Source organism: Hypanus sabinus, chromosome 5 (assembly GCF_030144855.1).
Source record: "Hypanus sabinus isolate sHypSab1 chromosome 5, sHypSab1.hap1, whole genome shotgun sequence".
Lineage (NCBI taxonomy): Eukaryota > Metazoa > Chordata > Chondrichthyes > Myliobatiformes > Dasyatidae > Hypanus > Hypanus sabinus.
The window spans coordinates 75,091,105-75,112,782 of record NC_082710.1 but is presented as its reverse complement, the minus strand read 5'-3'; the positions used below and the strand labels follow the sequence as shown (position 1 = coordinate 75,112,782).

Here is a 21,678-nt window from a genome sequence, read left to right as displayed (position 1 = left end):
CCCTCTCATTCCCATTCGGATATGTCTATACATGGCCTCCTCTACTGCCATGATGAGGCCAAACTTCGGTTGGAGGAACAACATCTCATATACAGTCTGGGTAGTCTCCAGCCCCTTGGTATGAACATCAAGTTCTCCAACTTCCGGATTTTGATCAATTTAACTGAGATTTTTTTATTTGGGAATCGCATGATGCTTTTTTTCTGCAGTGGAGGCCTAAAAACAGAAGACTGTAAAGCATGGAAAACTAAATATTCAAAAACTGAAACGTCAGCAGTTCAACAGTATTCATCCCCCTTTGCTCAGCACTTAGTTAAACCAGCTTTTTCGTCTTTTTTGATAAGTCTCTATTAGCTTTCTGCAACATGATGGAACAAGATTTGCCCATTCCTCCTTGCGAAATTGCTCAAACTGTGCCAGGTTAATTGGGGAGCAGTGGTGGACAGCAGTCTTGAGGTGTTGATGTTCAATCAGGTTAAGGTCAGTACTCTGTGCCACTCAAGGACATCAATTTTCTTCATTGAAGCCACTCCATGGTTGCTCTGGCAGTGTGCTTTGAGTCATTGCCCTGCTGAAGGACAAACTTCCTCCCCAGTTTAAGCTTCCTGGTAGAGGCTAGCAGGTTTTTATCCAGGATCTCTCTGTGTTTAGCAACATTCTTCTTCCTCTCAATCCTGACCAGATTTCCAGTCCTTGTTGCTGAAAAGCATCCCTATAGCATGATGCTACCTCCACCATACTTTACAGTAGGGATGGTGTAATCTGACTGAGGGACAGTATTAGATTTACAGCACACGTGCCGCTTAGTGTTAAGAGTCAAAGAGTTCCACTTTAGTCTCATCTGACTACAAAGTTTCTTCCACATCTTTACAGTACCTCCTAAATGATGCTTGACATGTCTTTATGGGCAAAGATATACTTTTTTCAGCCAGGGCTTCTTCATTACCACTTTTCTATAAATACCCTTTTTTTACAAGGCCTTAGAGATTGTGGAGCTGTGAGCTTTATCTCCAGTTTAGAGGGACCGCCAGACTTGGGCAGTGAGATTGTGGTTTCATATTTTTGCCACTTTTTCACAATGGACTGCATTGAGCTCTGAAATATTTTCAGTGCCTTTGAGATGGTCATATACCCTTCTCCGGATTTATGCTTCTCTATTATTATTTCCTGACTTGTCTTCAATGGTCTTTTGTCTTCATTTGGTTTAGTCTTCATTTGATATGAAAAACTCCATACCATTGAACCTTTCAGAGAAAGAGGATATTCATTCTTATGAATTCATTGAAAACAGATGATCCTCCAAAATGCTCCATCAACAAATTGGGTGAGTTGGCGAAGTAGTATACAATATTGTGCCTGTGGACAAGCTGCTGGTGGTGGAGTGGCATCCGCTTTGGATTTTGAGAGTGGTCCTGGGTTCAAATCCAGCCAGCTCCATGCACACTTTCCATCCATGCAGAGTTGAGCATAGAGCTAGCAAAAACAGGCAAATGCTCAGGAGTAAAACCAGTAAAAAAACAGACAAGTGCTAAGGAGAGGTCAAGGTTGCCACCCGATGCTTCACAGGCACAGAGAGGAACTAAAACCTGAGGAAAGTTAGTGTAGTAATTACAAAGGGGATGAATATTTTTTCAACCTCACAATTTTGGTTTTTAATATTTAATAAATTGTTGGCAGGCTTTGGGATTTTTCTTTTGATTTGACATGAAGCACAATGATTTATAGATTAGCTCAAAAATCTTACTTCAATGTATTTTAAATTTAGAAATTGTGAAAATAGTTGTGGGGGGCTGAATACTTTCAAGGCACTAGACATACCTCTTGGGAACTTATCCACCATAGAGCCCTGCAAAAGACCCAGCACAGCTTTCTCCTTAATCTCAAAATGTCCCAGTATGCTAGCATGTTCCAGTCAGTTTAATTGTCCTCCAATTTCTTCTCAGTAAATACCAGCACAAAGTACTCATTTTGTACCTCAGCTACTTGCTCTGACTTTAAGCACAAATTTCTTCCTTTAACTTTGAGTAGATTTGCCCTCTCATTAGTTAATGGAAGCATAAGATGCATCAGGATTCTCCTTGCCCCTACTTTGCTAAAAACATTTCATAGTCCCTTTTGTCCTTCCTAATCACCTGCTTGAGCACCTTACTGCTATCTTTATATCCTACAAGGGATAGTTTTAGCTTTAATTTTCTTCCTGACTAAACTTTAGGTCATTCAAGGTTCAGTTTCTATTCATAAATGAAACACCCCACCCAAAGCAAGAGCCTGGTGAATGTTCCAATCCAGTTACATTCTTTCTGTTTGTAACACCCAGTACTGTACAGAGTATTCTAGATAAGTTGTTTTGTCAAGTTATAACTATAATCTTCCTGCCTTGTATTCTGTGTGCTGTAAAATAGAGGAAGCTCTTTGCTAGTGACATTACTAGATTAAAGGATACTTGGAGACATCTCCTTGACACCTTTTTCTCTGTTTCTCAATATGCTGTAAGACACTACCATTCATTTTGTGTGTAGAATACTTACTAGTCCTCCCAAAGAATATTGCCTGTTACTTTTAAGGAATAAATCCCAAATGGCATCTTGCCATTTTATCAATATCATCCTGTAGCCTGCAACTGTCCTCTTCACTTCAACAAGATATATCACTCTTCATGTCACTTGCAAACTTACTAATCACACCTCCTACATTAATGTCTAAATCATAATATATACAACAAAAGGAAGAGTCTCAGCAATAATCCTGTAGTACGCTGTTCATCACAAGAACAGTTCTTCCATCATCCCAATTTAATAATGAGCCCTAACCTCTTGGATTGATCACACTTTGAGACCATTGTCAAAGAATTCTCTCATGATCGACAATCTCAGTTCTCATCATATTCATCCAGCTCTGATGGGCAGCCGTATTCTTTGCTACTTAGCACGAAAATTTCCAAAGCAGATACCTTAGGCTTTGTCACAGCAAGACAATCATGAAGAAGTCTAGGAAAATATATATAGGGGATTTCTCAAAGCCTGTTTGAAAAATATTAACAGCTCTGCTGAGTTGGGAATCCTTGCATCTGATGGATGACTATCTACGATTACACTGAGGATCTTCACCAGGAACACACAACAGCAGAAGGAGTATTTATCAGCGTGAACACTCTATTCAGCACCTCTGCCCTGTCAATGATGGTGCCAAGGAGTTACTCAGACACATCAAAACAGAAGTGGAAGTAAATCATTGTTGGATTGGCATTCATCCAAAAAATGAAACATATTCCAGAGTAATTGTGCTCTGTAGAGATGGTGGTCGGGATCTGAGGACGCAGAAGAGAGGAAACCCGGACCATGACCAGCTCTAATAGCTGAATTAATTTATGTTCTAATTAAACCATGGTGATCCTTGAGATATTGATAATGTGGATTTTGAGGAGAAAATGCTGTCCAATGTCAAAATGAGATAGTTAGCTTTCATTTTCTGTAACTTGGCATCTACCAGTATTTGTATGGGAAGAATTTTCTTTTCCATTTATCACCCCATGCGTGAATGTTGTCCAGTTATTTTTATGTAACCAGGAATGATTTAGATGCCTCAGAGAAGCAAATGGAACTGGAAACTGTGATCATGAGCAGTGCTCTCTCTATTATGGTGGGGACATAGTCATTCATGAAATATTTTGAAAATGCTCATTCAGATCATTGAACTGAAGAACTCACATGGCAAGAATCTGTAGCTCTGAAGACTGAGTTCCAGAGTCCAGTTCGGTTGGGGGGGAGGTTCCTCCTGACTTCCATGTCTCAAATTTTGCTAAGGCTCTTGAATGTTGCCAAATACTGTTTAAGAGTGGTGTGTTTTACAGGAATTGAATCAGTACTGCAGAATATAATCAGTGTTTTTGTTTTGTGTTGAAAATGTAGGCTCAGGCGAAGTTTGAGGAATGTATTGCAGCTCAGGAAGAGTGGAGACAGATTCATCACCTGTGTTACTGGGAGTTAATGTGGAGTAACTCATTTCAGCAACGATGGCTGCAGGCGTATCGGTATGCAGACCTCCTGTGCAAAGAGAGCCGCTGGTCACAAGTATGTACATTTATGTATAGTTGTACAAATGATTAACATTCCGCCGACCTCACTGAGCCTGTGTTCAGTCTAGCCATTTAATATTTACAGGTATATATTGTAGATTCCTACCTCCTCATCTCATTTGACTCTGTTGTGAAACGGTGTCCTAAAATATTATATTGCAATGAAATATATCAAAATGAGATTTCTGGGGAAATCAAAGATCTACTTCGGAGGAAAGGAAAGAAGTCTAAACCTGCAGTGTGATATGTAAATGAATGAATGTAAATTCTTTGTTCTCAAGTTGGTTGTGGAGCATGAATTTTTTTGAACAAAGTCAGACTAGTTAATGCAGATTTGTCTTAGTATGCTCAACTAATTAAGCAGTTGTAAAGAGGGTTTCTTCTTTTTGTTAACTAGCAGGAATGCTAATTTACTGATAACGAGAATGGTATTCCTTTGTAAACCAAATGGGGATTAATGTTCTTTCTTCTGAGTCTGTAAGCTTTTGTTGACGGGCTTTTGGGCAGATCGGCGCGAGGGGGTCGATAGAGAGGACGCAATGCTCTAAGCTGGACGAGGATCGGACCCCAAAGGGGGGTCCGAGGCCGGGAGATTCTCCGAGGAGGGGGGGGGGATGAAGCTAGATGTGCTTGGTTGACCACTCGGAGGGTCCTGAGCTGTTTGGAGAGTCGAGGAGTTTGGAGGGTCCTGAGCTGCGAGTCGAGGAGTTCGGAGGGGATCGAATGGTGGCCAGAAGACTTCAGAAATTGAGCTCCAACGGCTGTGCATGAAGTGGTTTGGACTTTGATAAGTTTGGCGCCTTTTCTTTAATTTTCTCTTCATATATACTGTATCGTTATTAATCACTTAGTTATAGTAACCTTTATAAATTGTACTCATTTAATCGCATATGGTGTACTGTCTGTTTTTGGGCGAGGCGGGGACATCACACAGCATCCACACCAGCTGATTACCCAGTTTGGCGGGGCCGAAGGCTGCTCCCCCTAGACAAGAACGAGCTGAGCGAGCCTGAGGCGACCCAGGGGGTTACATTGTGGGGGCTCGTCCGGGATTGATTTCTGTGGAAGCTGTGTGATCACCCTCTTTAAATTGTGTCTGCGGCGAAGAGCTGGTGTGCCTTTGTGGGTGTGCGATTGCTGGTTATCGCTGCGTGTGTGTTGGGTGGGGTGGTTGCTGTTGGCTGACGAAATGGTGGTGGGACCATGGGCTGTCCGTACTGTTTGGAGAGTGAGGAGTGACAGGTTGGGATGTTTCATCAGTGGTGAGCTCCGCCCAGTAATTGGAATAATGTCCAGCCCTAAAGGGGCGGAGCGGACCCCTCAGTTGTTGGGTGAGTGGCAGTGCTTGGCTGAGGGAAAGCGACAGGGACGGGTTGAAAGTTTGAGTAGGCGGGCTGGTGACTTTGTTAGAACTGTCAGGCGCAATTACCTCGAAGTGACCGCTGCCAGTTCTGGGAAAGTGTGGGAAAATGCGTGTGGTTCGACTGGAAGTCAAATGCCGCAGCTGGGGGGCTTATCATATTCGTGGCAGGAGATTGGTGGGAAGTTTTTAGGGTATCCCTTTTTGCCTAGGGGGCAGATAAATTGCTTGTGGTGCCAAGGGGATCTGTCAAGGGGATCAGTTGTTCCGTTGATTCGAGAGGTGTCGGGAAGCTTAGAGGAGGCCCAGTGGGGGAACGGCTTGGGGTCTCTGGGGGAGCACGTTCCCAGCAATGTACCAACGAACTCCCAAAAGGAGCAGACCCTATTCCTGAAGGATTAGAGGGGCCACGCGCACAGGTGTTGTTACGGATGGATGGAAGTCAAGTTAAAGCCATCCTCGTCACTGGGGCGCCGGTGAAGTTGCTGTACAGTTTGTTTCATAACCGTTATTGGAAGCATTTACCCTTGACAACATTGAGGACACTGGAGATTCGGGGTACCAGTGCCGGTCATTATCCAGACGACGGTTGTTGGTCAGTGAAAATGGAGTTCTTAGAGGCAAATGTGGAGGAGACTGAGGTTCAGGAATCGTTAATGCTGATGTGTCCGGACCCTGTTGAGACTGGCAGCGTTTCTGTTCTAGAGAGAACCAATATCCTGTTGGTGCGCTTGGGGGCCTGCCCGGAGGAGGCGGGTGAGCGCTGTTTGAAGGCATTGTCGATGCACCCAGGGTTTCGAGCTGCTTGTGCGGACGTGTGTAGCAGCATTGGGCTGATACCGAATTCAAACAAGAGCCAATGGTGGTACGGCCTGGGGGAAGTATCTGAGGGTGAGACCCTCTTCGTGGACGCTGCGAAATACCACAAGGGAGGGGAGTTGACTGCTGAGGACACCTCGGAGAGAGAGAGGTTGCGGCGACTGGCCCCTACAGCCGTGGAAGATGTAGGCAGCGTGTGTATGGATTATATTGCGTTGAAGAGGCGCACTGTCAGTGACCAGAATATGGCCCTGAGGGCCAGAGAGGCGATGGCCTGTCTGAGTGGTGTGAAGTGGTTTAAGGTGCTGGATCTGAGGAGTGGATGTTGCCAGATCCCGATGAGTGGGGCCAACAAGGAGAAGACGGCCGTTATAAATTCCCTAGGAGTCTTCGGGTCCGAAAAGATGCCACAGGGCATATCTGGAGCCCTTGCAACCTTCCTGTGGGGCAGGTGGAAGACCATAGGGGATGTGGAGGCGTTTGGAGTTTTGGTGTATGTGGATGATCTATTGGTATTTGGATTTGCCTCAGGAGAATATGAAGTGAGGTCGTTGCAGGAGCAGCTGAGAACTACCGAGTTAAAGTGTTTTCGGGACACGTGCCAGGGCTGGCGAAGGTCGCAGCTGGTGAGAGACTGTCTCTACGGAATCCAGTTTGAAATGAAGACGGAGAGACTGGAGAAAGTGATCTGGAACCATTCGGAAGACTTACAAGTTGGAGCGAATGAAGAAAGTTGTCTGACTGAGGGTAATAGCAAACTGAGAACCAGGAGAGGGGAGTTTGCGGAGGTGAAGAAATTACAGATGAATCTCAGAAGAGAGAAGCGGAAGCTTGAAGGGAACCTGAAGTTGACCATTGACAGTTCAAATGAAGTGCAAAACCTGAAAGTTGATCTGGAAGAAGTCATGAGGAAGAAAAAGCTGGAGAGAAGTGCAGTGAATACTGAACAGGAGGCTGAAGAGACTGTGGGAGCAGTGCAGGCCACATGTTTCCGTTTGGAGAAGATCAAACAGCAGCTACCGATCACAGGAATGAGGAAGAATACAGATTCGATGGATGATGTGCTGGATGTGTGGTACATGCTGCCTTTTGCTGACTTTCCCTCGATTGAGGAAGAGACCTTTGGCCCTTCTCCCATTGAGTCAGGTGTAGTGGGGAGGGTTAGCTGTGTGCAGTGTGGGGCATGAGTGAGAGGTTGAGAGAGGAGTTGGTAGTGGGCCCAAGGTATCCCCAGTTGTGTCCGAGCCTGAAGGGTTTAGGTGAGGGGGTATGGAGGCCTCAGAAGGGTTAGGGAACTCCCAGATAGTTGGCCTAAGTAGCGCCTGAAAAACAGGGCGTGAGGGTTACTGTGTGGGGAGAAGATGTCACTGTTTGTGCTTGGGTTACGGTGTGTTGGCAGGAAAGGTGGCAAGTTATTTAGTAGTCATGAGGACATGACTTTTATTTGGTGGAGGGAGAGTGTAAAGAGGGTTTCTTCTTTTTGTTAACTAGCAGGAATGCTAATTTACTGATAACGAGAATGGTATTCCTTTGTAAACCAAATGGGGATTAATGTTCTTTCTTCTGAGTCTGTAAGCTTTTGTTGACGGGCTTTTGGGCAGATCGGCGCGAGGGGGTCGAGAGAGAGGACGCAATGCTCTAAGCTGGACGAGGATCGGACCCCAAAGGGGGGTCCGAGGCCGGGAGATTCTCCGAGGAGGGGGGGGGGGATGAAGCTAGATGTGCTTGGTTGACCACTCGGAGGGTCCTGAGCTGTTTGGAGAGTCGAGGAGTTTGGAGGGTCCTGAGCTGCGAGTCGAGGAGTTCGGAGGGGATCGAATGGTGGCCAGAAGACTTCAGAAATTGAGCTCCAACGGCTGTGCATGAAGTGGTTTGGACTTTGATAAGTTTGGCGCCTTTTCTTTAATTTTCTCTTCATATATACTGTATCGTTATTAATCACTTAGTTATAGTAACCTTTATAAATTGTACTCATTTAATCGCATATGGTGTACTGTCTGTTTTTGGGCGAGGCGGGGACATCACACAGCAACCACACCAGCTGATTAACCAGTTTGGCGGGGCCGAAGGCTGCTCCCCCTAGACGAAACGAGCTGAGCGAGCCTGAGGCGACCCAGGGGGTTACACAGTATTAGTTTAATTCTGCACCACACGATGTACCAAAGGGGTTATTTCTGTGCTGTATTGATTAATGTTAAATAATCAGCATTTGAAGAAGGTAATGAAAAGCATGTTTGCAAGCTGTATAAAGCTGTCATAATTGCTCATAATGCAAGCTCTTACTACTCCTGACTTCCAACTATTGCTTTCAAAGCTACTGTTTGGAACTTAACATTTATTCTGAGTATTTCTATCATGGAATAAAAGATATAGGAGCAGAGTCAGTCCATTTGGCCCATCGAGTCTGCTGGGCCACTCCCTCATGGATGATCCATTTTCCCTCTCAGCCCCAGTCTCCCGCCTTCTCCCCATATCCATTCATGCCTGATCAATCAAGAACCTATTACCTCTGAATTAAATATACTTAATGACATAGCCTCGACAGCTCCCTGTGGCAAAGAATTTTACAGGGTTCACCACACTCAGTATAAAGAAAATCCTCCTTACCTCTGTTCTAAATGGAGGCTCTATTCTGAGGCTGTGTCCTTTAGACTTTCCCACCATAAGAAACATCCTCTCCACATTTACTCTATCAAGGCCTTTCACTATTTGATAGGTTTCAGTGAGGTAATCCTTTCATTCTTCTGAATTCCAGTGAATAAAGGCCCAGAGCCATCAAACACTCTTCATATTGTCAGCCATTCAATCGGAATCATTTTTGTGAAACTCCTTTAAACCTTCTCCAGTTTCAGCACATCTTTTCTCCAAAAACTGCTCACAATCTCCAAGTGAGGCCTCACCAGTGCCTTATAAAGTCTCAATATTACATCCTTGCTTTTATATTCTAGTTCTCTTGAAATGAATGCTAATAATGCATTTACCTTCCTCACCACAGACTCAACCTGCAAATTAATGTTTAGGGACACCCGTCCATTTGCATCTCCACTTTTTTGTATTTCTCTCCATTTAGAAAATAGTTTACCCTTTCATTTTTTCCACCAAAGTGCATGACCATACACTTCCTGACATTGTATTCCATCTGCCACTTCTTTGCCCATTCTTCTAATCTGTCTAAATCCTTCTGTGGCCTCACTACCCCTCCACCTATCTTCATATTATCTGCAAACTTTGAAATAAAGCCATTAATTCCATCATCCAAGTCATTGACATAGAACCTAAAAAGAATTGGTCCCAACAGAGACCCCTGTGTAACACCACTAGTTATCAGTGGCCAGCCAGAAAAGGCCCCCTTTATTCCCACTCTTTGCCTCCTGCCAATCAGCCACTGCTTGATCCATGCTGGAATCTTTCCTGTAATACCATGGGCTCATAGCTTGTTAAGCAGCCTCATGTAGATATTAAGAAAGAGAATGTGCTGGAGCTAGCATGTAAGATATTAAGGAAGTGGATGTGCTGAAGCTTTTGGAAAGCATCAAGTTGGATAAGTCACCGGGACCGGATGAGATGTACTCCAGGCTGCTGAGGGAGGAGAGGGAGGAGATTGATGAGCCTCTGGCAATGATCTTTGCATCATCAATGGGGACGGGAGAAGTACCGGAGGATTGGAGGGTTGCAAATGTTGTTCCTTTATTCAAGAAATGGAGTAGAGATAGACCAGGAAATTATAGACCAGTGAGTATTACCTCAGTGGTTGGTAAGTTTATGGAGAAGATCCTACGAGGCAGGATTTATAAACATTTGGAGAGGTATAATATGATTAGGAGTAGTCAGCATGGCTTTGTCAAGAGCAGATCGTGCCTTACAAGCCTGATTGAATTTTTTGAGGATGTGACTAACCACATTGATAAAGGAAGAGTAGTAGATGTAGCAAGGCATTTGATAAGCAACCCCATGCAAGGTTTGTTGAGAAAGTAAGGAGGCATGGGATCCAAGGGGACGTTGCTTTGTGGATCCAGAACTGGCTTGCCCACAGAAGGCAAGGAGTGGTTGGAGATGGGTCATATTCTGCAGGGAGGTCAGTCACCAATGGGGTGCCTCAGGGATCTGTTCTGGGACCCTTACTCTTCGTGATTTTTATAAATGACCTAGATGAGGCAGTGGAGGGATGGGTTAGTACTTTTGCTGATAACACAAAGGTTGGAGGTGTTGTGGATAGTGTGGAGGGCTGTCAGAGGTTACAACAGGACATGATAGGATGAAAAACTGGGCTGAGTAGTGGCAGATGGAGTTCAACCCAGATAAGTGTGAAGTGGTTCGTTTTGGTAGGTCAAATATGATGGCAGAATATAGTATTAACAGTAAGACTCCTGGCAATGTGGAGGATCAGAGGGATCTTGGGTTCCGAGTCCATAGGACGCTCAAAGCATCTGCGCAGGTTGACTCTGTGGTTAAGAAGGTGTATGGTGTATTGGCCTTCATCAATCATGGAATTGAATTTAGGAGCTGCGAGGTAATGTTGCAGCTATATAGGACCCTCGTCAGACCCACTTGGAGTACTGTGCTCAGTTCTGGTCACCTCACTACAAGAAGAATATGGAAGCCATAGAAAGGGTGCAGAAGAGATTTACAAGGATGTTGCCTGGATTGGGGAGCATGTCTTATAAGAATAGGTAGAGTGAACTCGGCCTTTTCTCCTTGGAGCGACGGAGGATGAGAGGTGACCTGATAGATGTGTACAAGATGATGAGAGGCATTGATCGTGTGGATAGTCAGAGGCTTTTTCCCAGGGCTGAAATGGTTGCCACAAGAGGACACAGGTTTAAGGTGTTGGGGAGTAGGTACAAAGGAGATGTCAGGGGTAAGTTTTTTACTCAGAGAGTGGTGAGTGCGTGGAATGGGCTGCTGGCAAAGGTGGTGGAGGCAGATATGTTAGGGTCTTTTAAGAGACTTTTAGATAGGTACATGGAGCTTAGTAAAATAGAGGGCTATAGGTAAGTCTAGTAATTTCTAAGGTAGGAACATGTTCAGCACAACTTTGTAGGCTGAAGGGCCTGTATTGAGCTGTGGGTTTTTAATGTTTCTATGTTTTCTGTGTGTGGCACCTTCTGGAAGGCCTTCTGAAAATCCAAGTACACAACATCCCCGATTCTCCTTTGTCTATCCTGCTTGTTATGACTCCAACATCTTCCCAACCACAGAGGTCGGGCTAACTGGACTATAGTTTCTTTTCTTCTGCCTCTCTCCTGTCTTGAAGAGTGGAGTGACTTTGCAATTTTCTAGTCTTCTGGAACCATTTCAGTAACTAGTGATTCTTGAAAGATCATTATTAATACCTCCACAATCTTTCAGCAACCTCTTTCAGAATTCTGGGATGTATTCCATCTAGTCCAGCTGAATTATCTACTTTCAGACTTTTCAGTTTCCTGAGAACCGTTTCTATAGATATGATAACTTCACACACTTCATTCTACTGACAACTGGAACTTCCACCATACTATTAGTGTATTCTACAGTGAAGACTGATGCAAAATACTTATTCTGTTCATCTGTTATTTCCTTGTACCCCATTACTACCTCTCCAGCATTTTTTTTACAGTGGCTCAATATCCACTCTCACCTCTCTTTTACACTATAAGCCAGTAGACTTTACATTAATTCTAGAGAAATTTTTGAATAAAGGGACAGATTTGCTGTATGTTCACTTGGCAAGGCAGTTGACATTTTTGTGCAAAGGAAGTCCCATTTTTGAGAAGGTAACAACACTTATGAAGGCAAAGCAGTAGTCATGGTATATATTCCCGGTATATACTTCCAGTTAAAAAGGCACAGATGAACATGCACAACAGCTTCTGGTAGTCAAGAAGATAAAAAACCTGACTAAAAACATCAGTAAAAATTTCTTTCTGAAAGAGGCAGCAGTAGGTTGTGGAGGCATTAGAAATGATCTTTTGGCATTCTCCACCTTGTAGCATATGGAGTAAGTCACATTCCTAGCGGCTCTCTCTCTTTTAATATATTTTATATCCCACTAACAGATCCTTTTTAGTTTTGATGATTTATTACTTCTAAAGGATTTACAACTTAATTACAATGGCTGAAAAAAGTCGTTCTGGTATTGAACTGAGAAGTGGCAAGACTTTTTCTGAAATCGAGCAAACAGAACAAACCAAGAAAACGGAGGAATCTGTTACACTAGCAGGAATATTTTCTTCAATACAAGACATGAAATCGAAATTCAGATCGCTTAATATTAAAATTGATAAGCTGGCCGGTTCAAACGGGAAGCTTGAAAAAGCTATTTTTACGATTCAAGACTCTTTGAAAAACTTGGACTCTCAACTTCAAACACTTCAGCAGACTACAACCCGAATCGAGAGTGAGCATGATCTATTCAAGCAAACTATTAAAGATCAAGGAATGAAGATATCTTTGATGGAAAAGAAAATCAATGAAATCACCTTGGAACTATCTAAAACGAAGAAAAGAACGGTTGATTTAGATAGTAGAGGGCGTCGGAGGAACCTGCGTATTCTGGGACTGCCTGAAAATACTGAAGCTGGTGATTTGTTAAAATTCTTTTCAGATATGTTGTACTCACTTTTCAATGAGAGTCTTAAAGCTAGCCCCTTAACTGACAGAGCTCACAGAATTCCATTTTCTCGGCATTCACCCGAATTACGTCCTCGAGTAGTTGTACTTTCTTTGCATTATTATACGACTAAAGAAGCTATTCTTTGAGAAGCCAGAAAGAAGCGGATATTATTCTTTAATTCAACACAGATTCGTATAGTCGAAGATTATCCTCCCGAGATTTTTGCCGAAAGAAAGAAATATCGAGAAGTTATGAGTGAAATGTATAAATTAGATTTAAATCCCTCCCTTCGCTTTCCAGCAAAGCTGATAATTTTTCCAGAAAAATCTCAATCATTGAGAATCTACTCTCCTCAGGAGGGGTGGGAGTATATTAAAAACCTTAAAGTTAAGCTTACTGAATAAAATAATAAAGTTACACCAATTACTCAAAAGGCAATTTTGAAGTATCTGCTGTATGAGTTGTTTATGGAGCTTCGGAGTTAAGTACATTCTATACCTTTTCATTCTTTGGTATGGGACGTGTCTTAATTAATTTTTTTTTACCTTATTAATAATTAGTATATATATATATATATATATATATATATATATATATATATATATATATAACTTTCTTGTAGGGAACTTTTATAGTATTATGCTTTAATGGTCTGTGTAGGACCTGTTGTGTATTAATCTTTTTATTTCTTTTATTTGTTTCAATACTTATAATTTTAGGTCTGTTTTATATATATATACACACACACTCATTTACTTTGCTTCTTCGAAGAAAGAATATTGTTTGTAATATTATTCGTTTAGATTTATTCTTTTTTCTGAATATGTGTTTAAGCTACTTTAGCTGATTCTAAGATGGCTGTTGATTATGTTTTTATTAATGTTAGACATAACATTATAGTAGTTGAATTCTGTTTGTGCCCTTTATTATGGTTATTTTCCATGGGATTTTTGCTTTATTTTCATTATACGGAGCTGCAAGATGGAGAACAGGGTCAAGGGTTATTAGCATGGGACCAGCCTATTGGCTCTTTAGTTTCTATCTATTGGGTGGCGGGAGGGGGGAGGGGTCTATTAGAGTAGGTTCTTTTCTTGATTGGGCAGTTCTTTTGATGGATTTCTCTTTAGTAAATGTGTCACTCCTTCTGGTTGTACCCGCGCCTTTTAGTTTAATCTGTACTTGCGTAACATTTATTTTATTTAATATTAAATTCAATTTTAAACATGGATGCTAATAAAATCAATATATCTTGGAATTAGAATGGTGTGAATCACCCCATTAAGTGTAAAAAGATTTTTAAGAAATTAAAAACACTTAATACAGATATTATTTTTGTGCAAGAAAATCATATGCGAAAACAAAATTAGAACAGGTTTTTCCGCTTCTGGAAAGGACCTTTATTTTACTCGCTGTTGGATAGTAAAATAAGAGGCGTTCCTATATTTCTTAGTCCCAAAATACCTTTTGTACACTTTAATACTACTACTGATTCGATTGGAAGATATTTAATTGTTACTGGTTTATTATGCGAGCAAAAGGTAGCTCTGGTGTGTGTTTACGCACCTAATGTAGATAATTCTGATTTTTTTAAGAAACTTTTTCAGAGTTACTGAACCTCAATGAATATAAGCTGATCATGGGTGGTGACTTTAATTGTTGCTTAAATCCGGCGATTGACAGGTCATCAACCAATCTGTCGCTTCCTAATAAAGCGGCACCTTGTATTAACTCTTTTTTATTAGAATACGGCCTTGTCGATATTTGGAGATATAAACACCCCAATGATAAAGATTTCTCTTTTTTCTCACACGTCCATCACAAGTATTCTCGAATTGATTACTTTTTTTAGATACATGTCTGTTAAACTCCGTTGTTGAATGTGCGCTTTCAGATCATGCACCTTTAAAGTTAACCCTTAAGCTTTTGGATAGATTTTTGAAAATCTCACAGTGGAGATTGAACCCCGTATTGTTACAGGATCCAGCTTTTGTTAATTTTATTAAGGAGCAAATTTCTATATTTTTTGAATTTAATACAACTGAATGAATGTCAAATTTGGTTATATGGGACACCTTGAAATCTTTTCTTAGGGGACAGATAATCTCATATTCAGCAGCCTTGAGAAAGAAAACTAAAGTGGAATTGTCAGTGCTTATTAATAAAATTAAACAGATAGATAAAGTTTATTCAGTTAAAACTATTGAGGACCTATATAAAGAAAGGGTCGAACTTCAATCACAGTATGGTTTGCTTCTGACCTTTCCCATTGAACAGCAAATTTTTAAATCTAAAAGTTTATTTTATATACATGGAGAAAAATCTGCTAAACTTTTAGCGGGTCAGTTAAAGGCTGGGATGGTCAGAAGACAGATTTTAAAAATTTGCCGACCGGATAGAACAGAAACTTTAGATCCTTATGAAATTAATAAGATATTTATGGACTTTTATTCTAATCTTTATAAATCTGAATTCTCTGATAGTACTATTACTATGAATAGATTTTTGCAAAGGTTAAACATACCTCAAATTTCGATTCAAGATGTTGATATGTTAGATGCACCTATTAAACAAGAAGAGATAGCCAAGGCTATATCCTCAATGCAATTAGGTAAAGCTCCGGGACCTGATGGTTATACGGTAGAATTTTACAAGACTTTTCATGAAATGCTTATACCACATTTTCATCAAACGTTTACCGATTCTACATCCTCTGGGAACCTTCCTAAAACTTTTTATGAGACACTAATTTCATTGATTCCAAAAAAAGGAAAAGACCCACTGGAATGTGTATCCTATAGACCTATTCCTTTACTGAATGTAGATTTTAAAATTCTCTCTAAGATTCTAGCAAATAGGCTTGAGAGTATCTTGCCTGATGTTATCTCAAACGATCAAACAGGATTTATAAAAAAAATAGGTACTCACATTTTAATATTTGAAGATTATTAAATATCATTTATTCCCCCTCAGCCAAAGAATCTGAATGTATTGTATCTTTGGATGCAGAGAAAGCCATTGATAGGGTGGAGTGGCCTTATCTATTTCAGGTTTTGAAGAGGTTTAATTTTGGTCCAGGATTTATTTCCTGGATTAAATTGATTTATCATGCCCGGGTAGCTGCAGTTCTAACTAATTATCAAAAGTCTCCTTATTTTAGATTATTTAGAGGTACCCGTCAGGGTTGTCCCCTTGGTCCTTTATTATTTAATTTGGCTTTAGAACCACTTGCTATTGCTCTTAGGAATTCTAATTCTGTGCAGGGTATTAAGAGAGGGGATAAATTACATAAGGTTTCGTTATATGCGGATGATTTATTAGTTTACATTTCAAATCCTAGGAAATCTATTCCTTTTATGTTATCTATATTTATGCAATTTGGTATTTTTTCTGGATATAAACTTAATTTACATAAAAATGAATCATTTCCTATTCAAAATTATTCTGATAATTATAATCAAATACCTTTTAATATTGCTAAAAACCATTTTACTTACCTTGGTATCAAAATTACTAAAAATTTTAAAGACCTATATAGGTATAATTTCTTCCCTTTAGTTGAATATACTCAACAGGCGCTTTCTAAATGGTCACCTATGTCAATGTCATTGATAGGTCGAATAAATGCTATAAAAATTGTTATTCTACCGAAATTTATATATATATATATATTTCAAGCAGTTCCCTCTTTTGTTCCAAAAACATTTTTTGATAAAATAGATTCTCTGATTTTGACTTATGTTTGGAATAATAAAAGCTCTAGAGTGAATAAACTTTTATTGCAAAAATGAAAAAAAGATGGAGGACTGGCTTTACCAAACTTTAGATTTTATTATTGGGCAATTAATATTCACTATATTACTTTTTGGATTTATGATATAGACAACCAAGATTGCCCTTCATGGTTACAGCTGGAGGAAAATTCAGTAATGGGGTTTTCGTTAGCTTCTTTATTAGGAGCTCCTCTTCCGTTTTTGCTCTCCAGAATAGGTAGACAAGCTGTCAACCCTATTGTTAAACATACTTTTAAAAATTTGGCAAGCAAACACGAGGAAATCTGCAAATACTGGAAATTCAAACCACACACACAAAATGCTGGTAGAACACAGCAGGCTAGGCAGCATCTATAGGGAGAAGCGCTGTCGACGTTTCGGGCCGAGACCCTTCGTCAGGACTAACCGAAAGGAAAGATAGTAAGAGATTTGAAAGTACTGGGTGCCAAATTGAAATTTGGTTTCAATTTCGTAGATTTTTTGAATTAAATGATTTTCTACTTTCTAGCAATGTTTATTCTAATTTCTTTTTTAAACCATCAACTTTGGATAAGGCTTTTTTAATATGGAAAATTAAGGGAATAAAAACTTTTTTAGATTTGTTTTTACAAGACTGTTTATTGTCTTTTTCACAGTTAATGGATAAATATGATATTGTAGCGGTGTGCTACACGCAGCGCTAAAATTAGAACACGGAGTCAGTAACTGCAGTCGAAGGAAAAAACTTTATTGGAAATCCTCAGCCTCACTTTTAAGCCTCCCTCAACCTGCCCCCCGTGGTGCAGAGGCTCCAAAGCTCTGTGCTCGCAAACCCCTGTAGGCTATCTAATTGTGAGCCGGTTCGGATGTGCCAGGAAATGGGTCGCCACATAATTCCCCCACCCCAGAACCGGCAATACACCCCCCAATGTCCACAGTCTGGGCCAGAACCTGCTTGGGAGGTCGGCCTCTGCGCCGAGGTGCCGGAAACTCGGCCGGTTGCGCCAGGCACACATGGGCCGGTTTGAGTCGGTCCACCGTGAAACCCTACTCTTTCCCCCCAACGTCCAGCACGAACGTGGACCCGTTGTTCCGGAGCACCATAAACGGCCCCTCGTATGGCCGCTGCAGCGGTGGCCGATGCCCGCCCTTCGTACAAACACAAACTTACAGTTCTGCAGGTCTTTGGGTACGCAGGTCGGGTTCCGCCCATGCTGTGAAGTGGGTATGGGGGCCAGGTTACCGAGCTTCTCGCGTAGTCTGCCCAGGACTGCTGCGGGATCTTCCTCTTGCCCCCGTGGGGCTGTTAGGAACTCCCCGGGGACAACCAGGGGCGCGCCGTATACCAACTCGGCCGATGAGGCGTGCAAGTTGTCCTTGGGCGCTGTGCGGATGCCGAGTAGGACCCAGGGAAGCTCGTCCGTCCAGTTGGCTCCTCGCAGGCGGGCCATGAGGGCCGACTTCAGGTGACGGTGGAAATGCTCCACTAGCCCGTTCGACTGGGGGTGGTAGGCAGTTGTGTGGTGCAGCTGAGTCCCCAAAAGGCTGGCCATAGCTGACCACAGGCTGGAGGTGAACTGGGTGCCTCTGTCGGAGGTAATGTGGGCCGGTACACCAAAGCGAGATATCCAGGTGGTGATCAGGGCTCGGGCACAAGATTCGGAGGTGGTGTCGGTGAGCGGGACCGCCTCTGACCATCTTGTGAACCAGTCCACGATAGTCAGGAGGTGCCGTGCTCCACGCAACACTGGCAGGGGGCCCATGACATCCACATGAATGTGGTCGAAACGCCAATGGGTGGGGTGGAACTGCTGCGGTGGGGCTTTGGTGTGCCGCTGCACCTTGGCCGTCTGGCAGTGCATGCACGTTTTGGCCCATTCACTGACCTGTTTGCAGAGTCCGTGCCAAACGAACCTGCTGGAAACCATCCGGACAGTTGTCCAGATGGAGGGATGTGCCAAGTTATGAATGGAGTCGAAAACACGGCGCCGCCAGGCTGTTGGGACGACGGGACAGGGTTGGCCGGTGACGACGTAGGGTCCTCTCACCCGGGCCCACGGGGAGGTCCTGGAGCTGCAAACCGGAGACTGCGGTTCTGTAACTCGGAATCTCCTCATCCACCTGCTGCGCCTCTGCCAGTGCCTGAAAGTCTACCCCTTGGGAAAGGGCATGAACAGTAGGGCGAGAGAGCGCATCCGCCACGACATTGTCCTTACCCGAGACGTGCCGGACATCCGTTGTGTATTCAGAGATGTAGGACAGGTGGCGTTGCTGGCCGGACGCGGACGCATTCGTAAACGCGAAGGTAAGCGGTTTGTGGTCCGTGAACGCGGTGAAGGGCCGACCTTCTAGGAAGTACCTGAAATGCCGGATTGCCAGGTAGAGCGCCAACAGTTCCCGGTCGAAAGCACTGTACCTGAGCTCGGGTGGTCGCAGGTGTTTGCTGAAAAACGCCAGGGGTTGCCAGTGACCTGCGATGAGTTGCTCCAGTACCCCACCGACTGCCGTGTTAGATGCGTCCACTGTGAGGGCGGTAAGGACGTCCATTCTGGGGTGCACTAGCATTGCGGCGTTCGTCAAAGCTTCCTTCGTTTGAACGAAAGCGGCAGCGGACTCCTCGTCCCAGGTACTGTCCTTGCTCGGACCCGACATCAGGGCGAACAGGGGGCGCATGATCCTGGCAGCTGAAGGGAGGAAGCGGTGGTAAAAATTGACCATACCTACGAATTCTTGAAGGCCTTTGATCGTGGTGGGTCGGGGGAAGTGGCGGACCGCATCTACCTTAGCGGGCAGGGGAGTTGCCCCGTCTTTAGTAATCCTGTGGCCCAGGAAGTCAAAGGTATCGAGTCCGAACTGACATTTGGCGGGGTTGATTGTAAGACCGTACTCACTCAATCGGGTGCAGAGTTGACGGAGGTGGGACAGATGCTCCTGACGACTGCTGCTGGCTATGAGGATGTCGTCCAAATAGATGAACGCGAAGTCCAGGTCCCGTCCCACTGCGTCCATTAACCGCTGGAACGTCTGTGCGGCACTCTTCAGGCCGAACGGCATGCGGAGGAACTCGAAAAGGCCAAACGAGGTGATGAGAGCCGTTTTGGGGACGTCGTCAGGATGCATCGGGATTTGATGGTACCCTCGGACGAGGTCTACCTTGGAGAAGATACGTGCGCCGTGCAGGTTTGCTGCAAAGTCCTGAATGTGTGGCACAGGATAGCGGTCCGGTGTGGTAGCCTCGTTCAGCCTGCGGTAGTCGCCGCATGGTCTCCAGCCCCCTGTCGCTTTGGGCACCATGTGCAGGGGGGAGGCCCATGGGCTGTCGGACTGCCGGATGATCCCCAATTCCTCCATCCTCTGGAACTCCTCCTTCGCCAGTCGGAGCTTGTCCGGGGGGAGCCGCCGAGCGCGGGCGTGGAGGGGTGGTCCCTGGGTCGGGATGTGGTGCTGTACGCCGTGTCTGGGCATGGCCGCTGTGAACTGCGGTGCCAGAAACGATGGGAAATCCGTCAGGACCCTGGTGAAGTCGTCGGACAGCGTGATGGAGCCGAGGTGAGGGGCTGACAACTGGGCTGCACCCAGGGAGAACGTCTGAGAGGTCTCGGCGTGTACCAGTCTCTTCCTGGGCAGGTCGACCAGTAGGCTGTGAGCTCGCAAAAAATCCGCACCCAGAAGCGGTTGGGCTACGGCGGCCAGTGTAAAGTCCCACGTGAACTGGCTGGAGCCTAACTGTAGCTGTACCTGATGGGTGCCATAGGTCCTTACTGTGCTGCCATTCACGGCCCTCGGAGGGGACCCGGTGCCCTGCTGCGGGTGTCGTAACTCGTCGGATGTAAAACGCTGATGTCGGCCCCAGTATCGACCAAAAACCGGCGTCCCGACCTTCTATCCCACACATACAGGAGGCTATCCCGATGGTAGCCATCAGCGGCGGCTGGCCCTGGCGTTTCCCGGGAACTGGCAGGGCGGGCGACGACGGCGGGCTTCTGGGCCCCACCGCTGGTGGTAGAAACACCAGTGTTCGTTGGGTTCTCCACCTCTGCCTCTGGGGCTAGCGGGCTCTGCGGCCGGGCCTGGACTGGTTTGCTGCTGGGAGCGTGGCCTGATGATCTGTGCGATGGACGCCCCGCTCACCTTTTTGGCGTTCCACAGCAAGTCCGCCTGGGCTGCCACCTTCCGGGGGTCGCTGAAATCCGCGTCGGGACAGCAGCAGGCGTATGTCCTCGGGCAGCTGCTCCAGGAAAGCCTGCTTAAACATGAGGTAGGGTGTGTGTCCATCGGCTAGAGACAACATCTCATTCATTAAAGCCGATGGAGGTCTGTCGCCCAAGCCATCCAGGTGCAGTAAACGGGCAGCCCGCTCGCGCCGTGAGAGTCCGAAAGTCCTGAGGAGCAGGGCTTTGAATTCCGTGTACTTGCCGTCTGCCGGGGCCGACTGTATGAACTCCGCGACCTGGGCCGCTATGTCCTGGTCAAGGGAGCTCACCACGTAGTAGTAGCGGGTGTCTTCTGAGGTGATCTGGCGAACGTGGAATTGGGCTTCGGCTTGCTGGAACCATAGGTTCGGTCGCTGTGTCCAGAAACCCGGCAGTTTCAACGAAACCGCATGAACAGAGGCGGCGTCGGTCATTTCTGGTCCAAAAATCTTTTGGACCGTCGGGGTCACCAATTGTAGCGGTGTGCTACACGCAGCGCTAAAATTACGACACGGAGTCGGTAACTGCCGTCGAAGGAAAAAACTTTATTCGAAATCCTCAGCCTCACTTTTAAGCCTCCCTCAACCTGCCCCCCGTGGCGCAGAGGCTCCAAAGCTCTGTGCTCGCAAACCCCCGTAGGCTATCTAATTGTGAGCCGGTTCGGATGTGCCAGGAAATGGGTCGCCACAATATCCCCAGTAAGCATTTTTTCAGATATTTACAGGTTAGGAATTTTTTACGTGATTTTTTACTGAATTACCCCTCGGCCTGATCTTTAAATTTGGCTTATGTTATTTTTCAGTTTAAACCTTTTCAAAAACGATTAATAGCTATCATTTATAAACAGTTAATGAATGCTCATGTGTCGCCTAATGATAGGGTTCAATGCA

General features: G+C 44.3%; 1 protein-coding gene across 4 annotated transcripts in view; it reads left to right on the top strand.

The window, feature by feature from the left end:
* Window positions 1-21,678, top strand: part of LOC132394244 (tetratricopeptide repeat protein 39B) — a 411,030-nt gene that overhangs the window by 249,421 nt on the left and 139,931 nt on the right. For all 4 annotated transcript variants that reach the window (XM_059970126.1, XM_059970127.1, XM_059970128.1 and 1 more), the window contains one exon: window positions 3,909-4,070. In XM_059970126.1, coding sequence (XP_059826109.1) covers window positions 3,909-4,070 — 162 coding nt within the window. The remainder of the gene's footprint in view (window positions 1-3,908; window positions 4,071-21,678) is intronic.